At 32.4% G+C, this 18,553-nt stretch overlaps 1 protein-coding gene across 1 annotated transcript in view; it reads left to right on the plus strand.

Moving 5' to 3' along the window:
* The window catches only part of LOC148624920 (inactive tyrosine-protein kinase 7-like), an 83,905-nt gene that overhangs the window by 33,630 nt on the left and 31,722 nt on the right, over positions 1-18,553 (plus strand). Inside the window, exons 4-7 of the mRNA XM_088568043.1 lie at positions 7,605-7,759; positions 10,534-10,681; positions 11,789-11,925; positions 17,417-17,546. Coding sequence (XP_088424169.1) covers positions 7,605-7,759; positions 10,534-10,681; positions 11,789-11,925; positions 17,417-17,546 — 570 coding nt within the window. The remainder of the gene's footprint in view (positions 1-7,604; positions 7,760-10,533; positions 10,682-11,788; positions 11,926-17,416; positions 17,547-18,553) is intronic.

An 18,553-nucleotide genomic window follows, 5' to 3' on the forward strand; every position in this document is an offset into this window, starting at 1 on the left:
TGCCACACTTAGTTTAACAAAATTGCAGGTTTATAGTCTGTTCTTCTGTCAGTTTACCTAGGTTTGGGTTTAGGTACATGATTAGTCTGTTCTTCTGTCAGTTTACCTCAGGTTTGGGTTTAGGTACATGATTAGTCTGTTCTTCTGTCTGTTTACCTCAGGTTTGGGTTTAGGTACATGATTAGTCTGTTCTTCTGTCTGTTTACCTCAGGTTTGGGTTTAGGTACATGATTAGTCTGTTCTTCTGTCTGTTTACCTCAGGTTTGGGTTTAGGTACATGATTAGTCTGTTCTTCTGTCAGTATACCTCAGGGTTGGGTTTGGTCAAGGTACATGATTAGTCTGTTATTCTGTCAGTTTACCTCAGATTTGGGTTTAGGTAAATGATTAGTCTGTTCTTCTGTCAGTTTACCTCAGGGTTGGGTTTAGGTACATGATTTGGTAGTTCTATCGTGACATATTACACACATGATAGTTTGGATGGACAGGGAATACCTACTTCCACTTCCTTTCCTTTTATTTTGACTCTTTACCTAAAAAAAATCCCATTACTTTCTTGCCAGTTCCAATCTTACATCCCCACTTCCTGATCCCCTAATTACCATGCTCTTGCATCCCCATCTTGTCAGCTGTTCCATGGATAAAATGAAACTCTGGAATATACAATAAACCAATTTTAGGTTCAGAATGAATTCTACAGAGCAGACAATATCTTAAATTATTTTCATGTAAATACTTTGTTCTTCTTCAGGCGTTACTCAATTTCTTAAATGTTTTTACCTGTCCTACTTTAATAACTTTGGATAAGGGGTGGATTTTTCTGCTGCAGAGCCCTAATTAAAGGATAATGGATAGACTTTACTGATAATCCGTCTTTATTTTTAGGTAAAGGATGTGTTTTATTTTGAACATACTTCTTAACTTAGGTAGACTGTGTCTTCTGTAATAAGGATGTCTGCTGTAATATAAAGGATGTCTTTTTCTCTGGTGCTTTGTAGGGTTGATAAATGCATTTATAAATATGGATTAGTGTACATTAATAAAGATTTACTTACAGATTGTTTTTTGGCTCCAGCTGTTAGCCTTAGGTGTAAAATATGTGTTTCTGGAGCAGTTTTTTCTGCTATTATCACGCTTTTGTATGATTGTATGTCGAGTTAATAAATGTCTTTTTTCTTTGTCTGACATTACCAATAGATCAGGTCTAAATTGCTTGAATTCAAGTCTGATTAGTTTAAATCATCCTGCATATTGTTTGTACAATCTTGCAGTCCTGGCATACCAACATGTCTAAACATTTGTATGCTTTGCACCAGCAATCTGTTTTTTTTTAACCAGTTTCCATTTTATTTTTAACTCAAAGCATTGAATAATTGAGTTTAATGTGGTATTGGTTGTTGTATATATGAGGCATTGACCAAGAAAGTCTGTAAATCTGTAAATAACTTAATATTGAAGACTGCACCCTTGGCCTTGGCCTCTACAGTAAACACTTCCTTTAACATTGTTATGTCACTACAAATAGACAATAATAGAGTGCATCTTATATGAATAAAGCAATTCTTCCTTATAACTTTTTGTATTTAATAGACTAGAAGGCATAAAACTTCTTTTTTTCCAACAAAGATTGTAAAGATTATGACAATATAAAAGTTAAGTAGCATTCCAGCTAAGAATCATGGAAAATATGATACATGGTTGGAAAGCCTACATATTTTTTATTTTGGATATTTTGTTTAAAATGCTTCAGTAAACAGAAATTAACATTTGGTTTTTCGTATAACCTGTGCTCATAGGAGATAAAAACTGTATGGAATGCACTGTAGAATTCAAAATTAAGGGGGATAACTCTGTAAATGACACTCAAATACAATAGAATCTATTGGATTTTCAATGTTGATTATCTCTTAAGAGCAGGTAGATTTGAATGAATAATTACACATTTCATGATATAGACCCATAAAACAACTTAATTACAAAAATAAAAATATGTAGCCTGTTTTTGGGTGTATCACATTTTTCAGATTTTGCATGATTCTTACAAAGACAGCTACTTAATAGGTATACCCACTTTGTACTTGTTTTACTTAGTACAAAGTATTGCCAGTGATTTCTTTAGTTTACCATTGCCATTGACTTGATAACTTTAGTCTACCATTGTTGACATGATTGACAAACGGTATGCCAAGAATTGTCAACCAATTCTATTTTTTCATTGGCAATTATTGTATATGTTGGCAATTCACATGTTACCAATTAGTAAGGTTGCCAGTGGAATAATATTAGGATAACTAATTGGAAATTTATGAGTGAATAACCAAAATTTGATCACAAGTGCCAAAGAGTGCCTCGATTTAACAAGGGCATGAAACTATTGTTAAGTTAAATCTTCTAGTGTTTTTTTGCACAAGTAATTGTATTTTGGTAATTCACAATAACTGGTTGATTGTCCTATTTATCATTTATGTTTTTTCTGTAAAGGCAACAATTTTCTCAGCATTATTTTAATATTGTTAAGACTTAGTGTTTATTCAACAGAAGGGATCTACCGTGTTAGTGCTCAATGAAAATGGTTGGTTACTTCTGGGTATATACCAGTAGCCTAGCATTGCCCAAGTATATGGGATTTGTAAAGAACTGTTCCTAGCCAGTCGAAATCCTAGAAATTTATATGTATTGGAACAATTATAAACATGCTTACATATCTGTTTTTCCAGTGTACATTTAGTTGTGTATCATTTATTCAACATTCTTGTAGTTCCAAGATGAATTTGAAATTACCTGTAATATATTATGTGTTTTCATGATAGCATCAATTTATTAAACTTTTTAAGAAAACATATAACTGCTAGGGAACAAATTAGATGACAAATTTTCATTATCTTGTGTGACACAAGAACAAATAGGGTCATTAAAATTAGAAACCACAAATAACTCATGTCCTCCGAGTTATTTATTAGTGGAAGTTTTTGTCACCATAATTGAATGTTTTAATCATATGGGAATTAGTGTTCTGTATTTAAGAAAAGGTTGTTATCTAAATTAGGTGTGTATATCATAGAATGGTGTTTTTTTTGTGAGTGTGTAATTCAATAAAGTTGAAAAGCTGCTGCAATTTTTTAAAATCAGAATCGCTATCTAATGTAAATTGGAACCGTTTCCAGATAAGTCAGTGTGATCGACCTATGGAATAGCTTTGCTGATAAGTTATCAAGTATATGTAAAGAGAATATACCAGTATGCAGATCTACACCAAAGTCGTATAACATGCCATGGATGGACAAGGAAACATTGTCAATAGTCCGAGAAAAACGTAAACTATGGATGCATTACATTCACTGCAGGAATCAGCAAAATAAACAAAACTATGATCAAGCAAAAAGAATAGCAAACGCCAAAGTAAGGGAAGCTGAGATAAAATATGAGAAATCAGTAGCTGAAAAAACCAAAACAGACCCAAAAGCCTTCTGGAAATATGTCCAATCAAAAACCAAGATTAAAGAAAACATAGATTGTATAATGGATGAGAATGGGTTGATGTACAAGTAATAGTACAAAAGCTGAACTCCTAAGTCATTTTTCCAAATGTCTTCACAATTGAAACAAATCTAGACAATTTGCCACCCTTCAATGCCAGAACAGAGGAAACAATAGAAGAAATTGTTGTTACAGAAGACATGGTAAAAATACATCTCAACAAAGTAAACGAAAATAAATTGCAAGGTGCAGATGCAGTACATCCAAAACTAATAAGAGACAGTAGATAGTATTACCAAACCAGTAACAAACATATTCAAAATGTCTTTAGAAACTGGTGAACTGCCTGAAGTTTGCCTGGGTCCAAAACATCAAGCCTCCAACTATAGACCAATAAGCTTAACTTCAATCATCTGTAAAACCGTAGAGAGAATAGTGAGGGACCAATTGGTAGAATATATGGAAACAAGCGAACTTTTCACCAACCACCAAGATGGTTTCAGAAAAGGTCGATCCTGTGTCACTCAACTTATAGAAGTTATGGAAAAAAGGATGGAAGAGCTAGATAAACAAAATGCTATAGATTGTATATACCTCGATTTCCAGAAGGCTTTTGATACAGTTCCGCACTGGCGTCTTATTCACAAATTAAAGAGATATGATGTTTCTGGGAAACTATTGAAATGGATAGAAAATTTTCTGTCAGATAGAAAACAACGGGTGGTACTCGATGGTGAACACTCAGAATGGACTCAAGTCACAAGTGGCATTCCACAGGGGAGTGTGTTCATGCCTATCCTGTTAACGATCTACATTAATGACCTCCCAGATGCAATCGAAAATATGGCAAAGCTGTTTGTGGACGATACAAAAATTTACGCAGAAGTGAATACATGTACAAACGATGATCAGAACAGCTTGCAAAGGGATATTGATAGCCTAATGGACTGGTCAGATAAATGGCTTCTCAAATTCAACAAATCAAAATGTAAACATTTCCACCTAGGTCAAAATAACTGAGCACAATACACTATGAACCAAGAATAATTGAAACTACTACACAAGAAAAAGACCTTGGCATAACTATAGACAGTAAATTAAATTTCCAGGATCATATGAACTTACAAGTTTAAAAAGCCAACCAAAAATTAGGAATGATCAACAGAACATTCAAGTATATAGATAAAAATATGTTTCTTGTGCTTTACATGAGTATAGTGTGTCCCCATCTAGAGTATGGGAGCTCAGTATGGTTGATCATAAACAAAAAAGAAGCGGTAAAAATAGAAAACGTACAGAAAAGGGCTACAAGACTACTCAAAAACATCCAACATCTAAGTTATGGGGAGAGACTGGTGTATCTAGGATTACCGACACTACAGTATAGAAGGGAGAGATCAGACCTAGTAGAAACATATAAGATCCTTAATAACATTGATAAAGTTGAATGCGAAAACCTATTTCCAATGCGTGAATCAAACACCAGAGGTCACCAGCAAAAAATATATAAGCAATACTGTCGAACATATGAAAGCAAAGAGTGGTTGATAATTGGAACAGATTACCAGACAATCCAAAACTGTAAATAGTCTTAAAAGTTCCCTGAATGCTCACTGGAAAAACTATCCAGTAAAATTTGTGCTGAGTTTCTGTGGGCCGGAAGAAGGCATTAGAAGAGAAAACCTTATCAATATGGGTCTGAGATGCGATGAAACGTAGTTACGAATTAACTGATCTCAGGACCTGATGAACCTGATGATAAAGTAATGGCATGGTTAAAGTGAAAGTAGAAATTTGAAAGTGTCTAACTGGTAATGGCCTCCAACTGTCAAAGATACCCTTGCTCTTTTACCTGACTGGACATTCAATGATCAAAACATCAGGTGTCTTGCAAGAAGCAGGAGTTATCTATCCATCCAGAGCACCTGAGTTATCTACCCATCCAGAGCACCTGAGTTATCTTCCCATCTAGTGCATCTGAGTTATCTACCCATCCAGAGCACCTGAGTTATCTACCCATTCAGAGCACCTGAGTTATCTTCCCATCCAGTGCATCTGAGTTATCTACCCATCCAGAGCACTTGAGTTATCTACCCATCCAGAGCACCTGAGTTATCTACCCATCCAGAGCACCAGAGTTATCTACCCATCCAGAGCACATGAGTTATCTACCCATCCAGAGCACCTGAGTTATCTACCCATACAGTGCACCTGAGTTATCTACCCATCCAGAGAACCTGAGTTATCTACCCATCCAGTGCACCTGAGTTATCTACCCATCCAGTGCACCTGGGTTATCTTCCCATCCAGAGAACCTGAGTTATCTTCCCATCCATTGCACCTGAGTTATCTTCCCATCCAGAGAACCTGAGTTATCTACCTATCCAGGGCACCTGAGTTATCTACCCATCCAGAGCACCTGAGTTACCCTCAATTTTTAGATGGCTGGGGCTGTTCTGTTTTTTGGTGTATGCTTTTAGTGTTGTCAGCATTGTTTTGTCCACAGATTCTACCTGATCTGTACCTTTGAAATTATCTTCATTTACTTTGAGGGAAATCAGACATTATCAAAAAACATAAGATACAGAAACTCACAGAAAACTACTGAAATAAGTTACTGAGCGGCATGCAGGCTTCAGGAAATATGCTATTGTTTCTGCCATTTTCCAATATTATACAGAAGAAAAAGTGACTTTTGACCTTTTTAGTACAAAGCATTTTATTGTTCAAAGAATGCATCTCAATTCAGTGGTGGACATCAGATCTGCCCTGAAACATTCTGCCTAAATTGTCCATTTGTTGGCATGAAATATGATACTTCCATCCATCTGGTGAAAAATTATGATAAAAATCCAAGAGTCATTAATAATGTAGCATATTGAATGTTGAAAATATTAATTGCTTCATTTATAACCTTACTTTTTATCTTAAAGATTTGAAATTTGGCTTGAAATTGAAAAATGTTGAAAATAAAAGAAATTAGTCATTTTATTAAAGGCTTTTTAACTTTGATTAATAAGCTCCACTTAGCATGTAAACGAAGCCATTATTAATAAAATCACTTTTTTATATTCCTAGTGAGAAAAATTAACGGAGACTCTTCTCTCGCTTTTTGACGGCTAACAATATCATTAATATCTTTAACAAGTGATTAATCTTCACATTTTTTTACCCATTTGATAGTATACAAAAAACATATGGTAAACTTACCGCTTTGGCATTGGATTTTGGCAGGTAGAATTCTGCCGACAAAGTTTAATTAATGAGTATGGAATTGTTTAGACTGATTTTGTGTAGAAAAGTAATTAGAAATAATTACCATGTAATGTTTAATTTTTCTTCTTGTCATCAGAGAATAGACAACCAGTTGCATTGCAATTGGAGATAATTTTACAGTAGATAAGTATCAGAAGATCATCAATACTTTTTTGATGGCCGACACTTGCCATTTTTTCACTTGCTTGTATGTTTATACATCATAACCATAGCATTATTACTAAGAGTAAAATAGCATGACAGTATATTTATGTAGTATGCCAATCAGTTTGAGAATCTAATGATTAGAATGTAAATCTGTAGAATAGATTTTCATATGCTTTTAAGTACAGAAGTTCAAGCATTATTTTACTTAGGAATAAGGTTTTGGGAGAATTGGTTCAGTCGTTGTATAAAAGATTTTGAAACTTATTTTTATATGACCACTTAACAAATAGAATGGTGGTGTTATTGTTGTCTGCATTGTCATTACTCATAGAAATTATCAAATTTATCAATGAAAATTAAACACAAGGTTCCATCCCTCAAAAAGGAAGGTGAGGATTGATTTTGAGGATTGTGGTTCCTATAGCCTCATGTTGACATGCTTTTGAGAGAGGCTTTGGGTTTGATTGATGACTAAGTCATACCTGAATGCTTTTAAATTGGTAGTCACTGCTTCTTCCTCAAGCATGCAACATGTAGAGATCAAGTGTCAACTAGCTGGTGAGTAAACCTCATCATGAAATGCATGAAATACCTACGTAATAGACTTTAAACATTTAGTCAATCAACCAATCAGATTTACAGAAAAAAAAATAATATAAAAACATGTACCAGTATTTAATGTTTAAAGTTTTTTCTTGTTTTCAGACTCTTTAACACAGACAGAGTAAAGTTGTTAGATGCTGGGAGTAAAGTCAGGATTCAGAATATTAATGCTGAGGACAATGGGATATACACCTGTAGGGCAGAAAATGTGGCAGGAGCTATTGATAGTATTGGGGACTTTATGCTCAATAAAGCAGGTAATCAGACATACAGACAAATCAATATGTATATGAAATTTAATGCATGTATTCAGCGTATATATATAAATATTTTGCTTTGAGCAAATAGTTAGCAATTTTGTATAATTCCACTAGTATTGGAAAGTAAGGGTAACTTATCTTGAATGTCTTGTAATGTTGAAGAGGCCTCGTATTGTGATAAAACATAGAATTCTTAAGATTTATGGTTTTTAATGGATTTAAAGAACTGTACATTTGGCAAAGTCGATAAATGTCTTACTAATGTCATAAGGTAGACAGACAAACAGACAGACAGATTATTAAGCTAAAAGTATTTCACTGGCTTTTAAGACTGCTTTCAAATAGTTTAGACATACATGTAGTTTACATTTATTTAAAACATCTTGCAAAAAAGAAAACAAAACATGAATATTATGACATTAATTTCATCCAAAGTTCCATCATACATAGGAAAGTCATGAATTAAAGCATTTTAAAATCAGCAATTTGTAAAACATTTGACTTGTTAATGCATTTCAAATGTTAGCTGTTGGCAAGCATTCTTTCAGTAATCATTTGCTGTTGTACAAGTACATCAAGCCTTTACTAATGTCAATTTTAGAGATGGGTAAATATTGTAAATTATATTATTAATGCAAGTAAGGCAATCAGTGTCAAAACTAAAGTGCTGCTGAAGTAGTATTGTTATAGAGTGACACTGGGTGAAAATTAGTTAAATATGCTGTGTCCTTATCCTTAATTAAATGTTAAAGTTTAATTTATCATTTTGTAATTAAATTTTTATTGGTTTTATTATTTTATACCTAATGATGGGCATTTTAGTTGTTGAGGTTGTTCATGTAATTGCAATAATGTATTTGATCACAAAATTTAATATATTGAAATTATCGAAGCATCCAAAAATTATAATATTGCATGGATAAAGTTATGTATGTATATATATACATATGATTAATCTTCATGTCCTGTGGACATCTCACTTGTGCTTTTGGAGTGAAGATAAAAGAATTACTCAACTAAACCTTTAAAAAAGGGTTGAACCATACAAAATAGACCAGTGCCTATAACAATACAGTATAATGTATATCACATATATCATTCAAGAGTTCAAGTCCCCTTTAAAGTATTAAGTTTGGAATGCAAAAGTATTTGTGACCACCAAATTTTGGAATGTAGGGGTATTTTGGTCCACCATAGAATGGAATATGTGGGTATTTCTGACCACCATAGGTTGGAATGGAGGGGTATTTCTGACTGACAAATCAATTTTCTCTGATTTATGAAACTGGAACCAAAGAATAAAGACAAAAGTGATATGACAAAGTAGGATGGTACAACCTACAATAAAATACAATTATTATATACCATCACAGATGTGGTACTTAGAAAACAATACTGAACTATTCTTTTTACTATCATCCCTCGTACTTATTAGAAACATATTGTTCTGGGCAGTAATTTTTTTTTTTTAAGTTGATTTTTTTGTTAAGTGATTCTTTGTATTTTAAGGAATAATTTCTGTTTTTTGAGGAGAGTTTCGTTTTATATTTGTACCTCTTTGTTTTTTCAGGCTACAATTCATTGTTACAGAAGACATAGCTTCTTTATTCTATGTCTATTTACTTTCATACTCTTAATATATCAAAAGATTTGCCGAATTTATTGTCATGTAAAACAACTGTTTTTACTATGTTATTTCATGTTTGATGTAAATTTTACTGTCTGTTTATATACTTTTTATATATTCTACAGTTTGTTAACTTACAACACATTTACTTACTTCAATAAATCACAAGAAAATTGTTTTAGAAGAAAGTAGTGGGTTAGGACATTGTGAATTAGATAGGTGGATCCTCATGTCTACAGCACGAAATTGGTGTTTGAAGAAAACCTTTTCTTAATTATGTAATTTACTTTGATGACCTTACTAAGGGCCTAACATAAAGTTCAAAGTGTAGAATATTTATAATGCTCATCACAAAGAAGATGGTATTAAGTACCAATCTCTGTAAGAATCATGCAGAGGGTGAACATGGTATGAAATATCCCACCACTTTGAAATTATTACCATCAGAATTGGGGGATGAAATTAGGTTTTTCAAAATCATCTAGGTTAATCAAGTTAAAATTTCTTTAGAATACAATGCAAATTAACATTTGATGGCTGGTAACTCTGTCAAATCCTCTTTATTTCAAAGTTTTCTAGTAGAATATTCCTTACATCTCCAGCAAGGCTGAGATCAAATAGTGGTAATTTATTTTTATATAGAAGACTCCTTGAAAGCATACTGTGAGGTTGGTGCGGTTTTGTCATGCATTTTTCAGATATTTCACATTTTGCCTGATTCTTGCGAAGACTTTTACTTAATATCTAAAGTATAGAAGATTTATGCTTTCCATTATGTTAAGTTTTTATTAACCTTTGTGTTACTTGTCTCCTAAGGAAAGATAATTGTCACCATCTTGTCACGTTTGAAGCTTTTTGCAGTGGTGGTGGCATAAAATATTATTCTTCAACAAACATTGCGATTTGAAATTAGGATGACTTGATAATATGCTTTTCATAAACCATGGTTTAAAATGCTGATTTATGTTTTTTTCTGGTTTCTCTCTTGCATTCAAGTTTTATGGCTTCTGGTATTATGTTTTTTGTATGAATTTTTGTTGTTGCAAGAATATAAGCATTGTGATTTTAATGCTTCAGTTTTTTGTTCAGTTTAATACTCTTACCAATATATGATCCAGTTGACAGTTTTTTTTTTCTTTTTCAGCACCTGGTACCCCACATCTGATAGAGGACCAGTTCACCAGATCCGTACTGGTACAGAAGAATGATCCAGCTTGGTTACACTGTCCATTTGAAAACTTTCATAGAATTGATTGGTTCTCTTCACATGAAAAAATGACCAATAATTCAAGGTAAAGAGGGCTGAAAATTTCGGCAATTTGAATGGAACTGATATCACAGATCTAGCTAGGCTTCTACGTCTCTCCTACATTAATATCAATGTGTACTACTTAAATTATCACTTGTGGGATCTTTAAGAATAAGGCTAAGTGGTGGATAGTTAAAACTGAGGTTAAGGCAATCATTGACAGGTACTGAGTCAAAACCGACTTACAAAGAAATTACCTAACATTTATTTATTTCAAGTAGAGAGTATCCAAAAAAAGAAAATCAAAAACAGAACTAGCATTGAAAGGACTATTGAATAATATACTGAAAATAAAATGCACTGTTTCCAACACTATAACTTGAATCCAGCATAGTTACAATTTCTAGCTGTGTGCTCATTGTAAGATCATTGTAAAATTCTGTTCGCGATAAGCAGAAACAGTACCATGCAACAACGAGAAGTAAAAACACAGATTTGTTAAGCCATCATATACTTCATATCTTAATCCTATATGATTGCAATAAATCACAGCGTACTGCTAAAATGTTACTAAGGCAATGACATAAAACAAGTATTATGTAATCTTAATCCTTTGTTATTCCTTTGTTTCTTAGATCAGTCACATTTCTGTGGCATTTCAATGTTCAAAAATATGGAAACTATTTGACTTCTACTTTTATGATCTCATGGGTTCCAATCAATGCTTGCTCAGCTGTATTTTTTTCATAAATTTTTTATCATCAAAAATGTGGTGCAGTCATATTTTTGTAAATGCTTAGGATTAAGATTGGAACGAATAGGTGGGTTAATCCTTTATTTCAATAATTATATGTTGAATAATGTTTGCACTGAAACTAAAAAAAAGATATCTTAAAAATAGGTAAACTAAAGTTTGTAGACACCGACTTATATTTTGATTAAAATATATTCCGAGCAACAATTCCATATGCATGCACAGAACTATTTGTCCGTTAGGTTAGTGTCGACAGAACTATTTGTCTGTTAGGTTAGTCAGTGACAACTTAATCCTCCATCCCATTGTTATATAGTATAGACATGTGTTTATTGAATTTGTTCTCAAAAAGTGATTTTCTTATTAAAACTTCTAATAGTGGATGATTATTGACAGGCACACTGTATTTCCAAATGGTACCCTGCATTTCCCAAGAGTCAGACCAGCAGACGAAGGAAGCTATAGATGTGAAGGTTTAGGGAGGAGTCGTAATATTCCTGCTCAAACATTTGTTTCTGATTTATTGTTGACAGGTATTACAATTTTTAAGCAAAAGTTGAAAACAAAAACATTGATAAGAATGTAGGTACATGTGATTGGTGTTTCTTCACATGAAATACACATATCTCAAAAGAGCTTTCATAGATTCTAATTTTTCTGACAAGTCTAAATTTTTTAAAAGACAAAGATTGAGAGAGAAAAGTCTTTTTGAAATATGATTAATGAAATGGGACGATGAAGACTGAGTCTATGTACAGGGCACATGATTTGGACAAATGACAAGTACTATGCACAAAGTAATTGTCAAATCAAATTTTGTTCTCAATAAAAGTGTAAGTGGAAAAAAGAATGGACATGGTGAACAGCCATGAGCATATAGCCTAAATCCAAAATAGTAAATACTTTCAGACATCACCAAAAGATCTTCAGCCAGTGTAAACACACTTTTAAGTAAACTATGAAAGTCCTTAACAACAAGAGTAATAAAATCCACAGTAACAGAACAATTCTTCAAAAGCAGATGAAAAAATAATATAAGGACACAAAAACAAATTAATGACCAACATCTCCTGATGAAATTTGCAGTGAGGTTAAACTAGTTTAATAAGGCCTTTACAGTTCCCCTTAAATGTAAGTTAAAAAAGAACTGAAACAACAAACAAACACATCATGACATTCACTTAATAGTAAATCCAATTATCTCCATGAAATACTTCAATATACACTATATGGACAAAAATGAGATATGCTTGCACTTACTGAAAGCTAGCTCAAAACATTTCAAACTGCAACTTCCTTCACCGAAGAAAAAAGTTTCAAAATATGTCAACAACTGTAAGCAATAAAGTTATTAGAAATTTGTTACCATTTAGTAACTTTTTCTTAAGAAAATCTTTTTGTCAAATCTTTCTGGTATAAAAGAAGGTGGTCTCTTCAAGGCACCATGATCACAAAAATAATCCACATTGCCTGTACCTTTGAACTTTGAAGAGCTTTATTTAGACAGAAATAAGATTTACTGCAAATTTTGAAATTTAATTTAAACAACTTTTTCTCTATATTCATGTCACACTTCTATAAATCTTGAAACTATTCCATCTCAATTATGCATTTGTTTACATGGGGTCATGCCGAGAATACTTTGTGGGGTAAATTACAATCTGAAATTGAGACTCCAAATGTAAGCTTAAGTTCAGTACAAAATAATTTTTCAAGATGTCATGCTGATGCTGCTTATGGTTTCAATTTCAATTTGATTTGGCACAGAAGATGTCGGCAGGTTTAAATTACAAACAGAATGAACCATAAATCATACTTATACATACCTAAGTATACTAATTACATGTGATCTATTGTACTTCCAGGCTACACAGTCTGGTGCAATAATGAATCAATGGCCAGATTTCATTATAAACATTTTGCTTAAATAGTATGGGTTCACCGAACTTTCTGCCTAGCTAGCTTAATTTGTCACATTAGTTTATTTATGGGAATGACTAGTTGAAGTTCCATATTTAAATATCAAACTGAAAACAAAATACAAATTAAATAATCCATTTTACATTTTACAAAACTGGTTAAAAAAAGTAGTAGGACATATTTTTGATAATAACTGTAAGATGGCTAGATTTAGATTCATGTGGTATCAAGTTCTCTTCTTGGCAAATGTCTTCTGTATTTAGGAAACATATGTTGTCAAAACAGGATGGTAGGAAAATGCCCATGTGACAAAAACCATAGCAAAACACAATACACGGAATACAAGTTTATTAAGCCAATCAGGCATCAACATTACAACGTGAATAAAGTTTAAGATGTTTTAAATGGCGCTTCTAGCATAATATATATTTTTTAAAGTTTATAACAGATTCAGGAGTGCCATCATAATATGTCAATATTTTTATATACCATATCTGTTATGGATAATAAGAAGGCTATGTCTGTGTTCATCTATGGTTAGGATTCACGCTAAATGGTCCTGATGACTGTGCTTAGAGCTTAAACTAGTTGATCTTAATAAATTTTCCTTTATCCTTTTTATATTTATATCCAATACTAAGGGTCTAATGAACTTACCTTACCAGGTGTTGGGTCACATTTACCCATGTTTAATATTTATCACGTTTATCAAAAAAGAAAATTTGGAAAACACAGGAACACATGAACATCCAATAAGAATTAATCATAGCGTATCTTCCTGGAAACTACAAATAAAGAGGACAAGATAAATTTTTAAGGGGACTTAATTTGTCTTAATATACAGTTCTTGAACCAATCAATGCAATTATTTGCCAGACCAATTTTTGACTACTGTCATTAACCAATGACTGATCAGGTCATGGCCTCAATAAATTGACAAATGATTGATTCATTTAATTTTTTTAAAATTTGTTTGGAACAATTAAAACACATATATAAAGTAATTGTAACTTTAAATTAGGTTCACTATATCAATTCTATGATTTTTGTTGGTTTTATTAACAACAGCAAACTAAAAATAGAAATAGATTGCCATAAAAATATATGAAACAATCACTAGTCACATGGTGGTGAATGTTTGTCACTAGTCACATGGTGGTGAATGTTTGTCACTAGTCACATGGTGGTGAATGTTTGTCACTAGTCACATGGTGGTGAATGTTTGTCAATAGTCACATGGTGGTGAATGTTTGTCAATAGTCACATGATGGTGAATGTTTGTCACTAGTCACATGGTGGTGAATGTTTGTCACTAGTCACATGGTGGTGAATGTTTGTAAATAGTCACATGGTGGTGAATGTTTGTCACTAGTCACATGGTGGTGAATGTTTGTCAATAGTCACATGGTGGTGAATGTTTGTCACTAGTCACATGGTGGTGAATGTTAGGTGATTACCAGTTTAATGGATTGGTTTGATGGATTGATGACTGATTTTTTAGTGAGCGAGGATCAATTATTGATCTTTTTAGTGATCGACAATCAATGATTGATCTCAATAATAGTTACATAATTAGGTTTAGGTACTACACTTATATATGTCAGTCATTCTTTAAAACAATAAGACCTATTTTATTCTTTGTACATGTACAAGTAATTTTAGTTCTGAGTTCCTAATATAAAAAAAAACCAACCCATTATAAGCTTACATTTTCTAGGTGACATCAATTCCTGGAACAAACTCCAAACAGGAAAGAGAAACCTGATAAGGGAAAATTGCCTAGGAACTATAATAGGATTAAACCAGAACATGCCATATTTTAGAAAACTATAAATCTTAAAGATTTCTGTTGCTTTGGTGTCTTAAAAGTACAGTTTATTCTCCAGATACTAATATCTCTTACATAAGCTGTTATCAATGTTTAATAAGACGTTACTCCAGATACAATCTACTTGCTTTCCAATTATACTGTAGGGACTTGAAGCCCTTAAGTTGTTTATTACATCTTCTAGGTTTTCTGATTGTAAAGAAAACATTCATTTATTTGGATTGGTTCTGAACTGGATCATGAATTAGGGTTTTGATACTTCAATGTCAATATCTCCAAGTATATGTGTATACTTTAATTTCATTAAGGAAAACATGATCAGTTTCTTCTGGTAACTAATTTACAGTGCACTAGTTAATTAAGCAGTTCATTTGTCTAATTAATTTTAGAATCCCACTGTTTTAATTGTAGTTAAGGATGATGGAACTGGGTGCATAAATCTATTGAACCATGGTGTAATTGTTGATATTAATAATGTTAATTAAGGGGCAGGAGTGTTGATTCCTTACTCAATATGTAATGTATATTGACATTTATAGTAATAGGGGTAATTTCAGTTGGGGCTTTTATTAATCTTTTCTCCTCTGTTCATGTTTTTGCATACAGATGTTGCAAATGAAAGAGTTGCTCAATTTTAGTTTAATGATTGTTCCTGAGAATTTTACTAGAATACTGACTTGAGCTTAAAACTTGAACATGACTCAAAAATAAGTCTCCTCACTGAGTTTCCTCTACCAAAAAAAATGTTTAAGCATGCCTGCTGTTTTCTTTTTCATGCAAACATGTTATTTCCTTCATACTCTAGACACCTCCTTAAAAATGTAAGTGTGGTCTTTACTTTAAGGAGTTTATGAAGAGTTGTCATGAACATTTTGCCATGAGCAATTGCCTCGAATCTAAGAGCACTATTGACTTTTATTATGGTTCAGATGAAGGCTTTACAATGCTGAACTTTTTTCTTGTTTCCAATTTTTCCTTGCTTTTCGGACCAACAAATAAATTCTTGCTTACGTTGCCTTTACTTTTTTCCAGAATTAAATTGTTATCTGCTAAAAAGTTGCTGATTAAAGCAAAATTGCTTTGAAAATAAATCTCAGTGCTCTTCATTACCCTTTTACATGTCTATTAATTTAAAATAATAAATCATTCGGCTCAAAATAAAATTAAAAACTATTAAAAACAAATAAAATCCACCTTCTATAGCAATAAACCCCCATATTGAGTTTGATATTAAAAAAAATGAGTGATTACATTGAACCTCACAGGATTAGGTATCTGATAATATAATTTATTGGCAAATCTGCACATAGAATGATATATTTTTCATTTTGACATACCAGTTTTATTATAGGGATTTAGTTCTCTATGGGGAAATTTGTAATTTGTAAAAATGAACAACATAGGAAATTTGATGACGGCTTCAGCGAAAATCTCTTTCTTTCTTCAGAAGAGTTCACACTCCTCATATTGTTTCGGAAATGGATTAGTTTGGACAAAAGACAAGAAAAACAAGTGAAATCTGCTAATGTAATAGATATAGTGTGACATAATGAATCGAGATAGTATTGCAAAGGTTTTCTCATTAATTTTACTCAGCATGTTAGATATTAAAATTACACCTATGCATATTTTACCCAGGGAGCCATTGTCAAAAATTTCAATGATTCTTGCCTATAAGCCAATTTTTGAGAAAGGCTTGTTAAATGAAGCTGTTGGATTGGTCAGCAAAAATTAATTTGATGTTAGATAAAATAGAAATATGACTAAAAATTTTTTCAAGGAAAAGCTTTTAATTTTAACTAAAGCTGGCAATATTTTATATTGGCCAGTAAAATTATACATGATATGTATTCATTGTCTTAAAATTATATCTAACCTAAATGACGTCCATGGCTGTAGCACAGTCTCAAATCCAGTGAGGTTTCAAAGCAGTGTGCTCAGTTTGTTGAAATATGAAAGTACAGGGCCTGGCACCAGAGAAGTTATAAATACTTAAGTCTGAGAATATTCTTAACTTCCATGGTAACTTCAATCAAAGTCTTTGAAATTGATGATGTCACAAACAGTTGAGAATTTTCTTATACTTAGGTAATTTGTTTAAAGTTTTATAGCGCTGGTGCCAGTTATGTGTATTTGACTACACTCTAAAACCTTTACTAAGAACTCTTCAATTCTTATGGAAAACTTAAGAATGTCACAAATCTTTTTTTTAGTTGTTGTAAGAATCTGTCATGTAATAATGCTTGTTTATTAAACAATATCTATTTATTTTTCAGCATTAGATGATTTTAGAATGGATTCCTTTGAACCAAGACTGGTACCAAACTATCCCATAGTTGTGCCAATACACAAACACTTTGAATTGAAAGTTTTTAAGCCATATGGACGTCCCCAGCCATCTTTAACGTAAGTTTAAGTATTATTTTAATTTTGAAGTTTCAGTCTAAAGTTCCATGAAAATATTTCTGTTCCTTGGGTAACAATGCTTCAAGTAGATCTACACATTATTTCTCCTATTTCATTTTAGTTTCATCTCAGATGACCTTTCTGTTTAACCAATCTGATTTGAGTTTTTCATGATCTATAGAGAAAAACCAAAAGATTCTGAAAAGGTGAATGGAGCTCTTTTAGATGCAGTGACTGAATGGAGTAATTATGTAGCTCTAATTTCACTTAGATTGACAATTCTTGTCATTTTTGTTTGATGATCAAACATAATTCCCTACTAAAAGTTTATTCAGTAATTGAAAAGTATGGTTACTGGATGTATGGCTCAGATTTCAGAAAGACAAATTTTGCTGGCTTGACATTTCAGAGGAGGTTTGACTAAATTACAGGTACACATTCAGGATGGTTTCTATGATAATTGTTAGTTTAGAGATATAACCCTTTTACTTTAACTACCTTTGATCCTTATTATTATACAATTAACATCCTTTAAGTCTAAGACTTCCAAACTAACCTGACCACTATGATTCAGACACAATCAGTTGCTCACGAGGAAGACAGCAATGTAATTAACACATCAAAGATAGATTGTTATGATTGCTGGTCATTATTGTTGCTTGTGTTGGCATTTACAATAGATTTACCCTATGTTCTTCAACAGTAAGGCTACTGGTCAATATAACTTTGTGTCAGTAGCAGACATATAGCAGATTAACACATATAGCTTTGTTCTTATGATGTTTCATAGTGTCTCTTCTCTCAAGCATTTTACTTTCATTTAAGTAGCACTACACATAAGAATCATGCAAAATGTGATTCATGGTCGGAAAGCCTACATATTTTTATTTTTGATATTTTGTTTAAAATGTTATAGTTAACAGAAAGTAACATGTGGTTTTTCATATAACGCATGTTCATAGGAGATAAAAATTATATAGAATGATCTCAAAATTAAAGGAGATAAC

Source organism: Perna viridis, chromosome 2, assembly GCF_037379345.1.
Source record: "Perna viridis isolate PV_CMFRI_1.1 ecotype Kerala chromosome 2, ASM3737934v1, whole genome shotgun sequence".
NCBI classification, from domain to species: domain Eukaryota; kingdom Metazoa; phylum Mollusca; class Bivalvia; order Mytilida; family Mytilidae; genus Perna; species Perna viridis.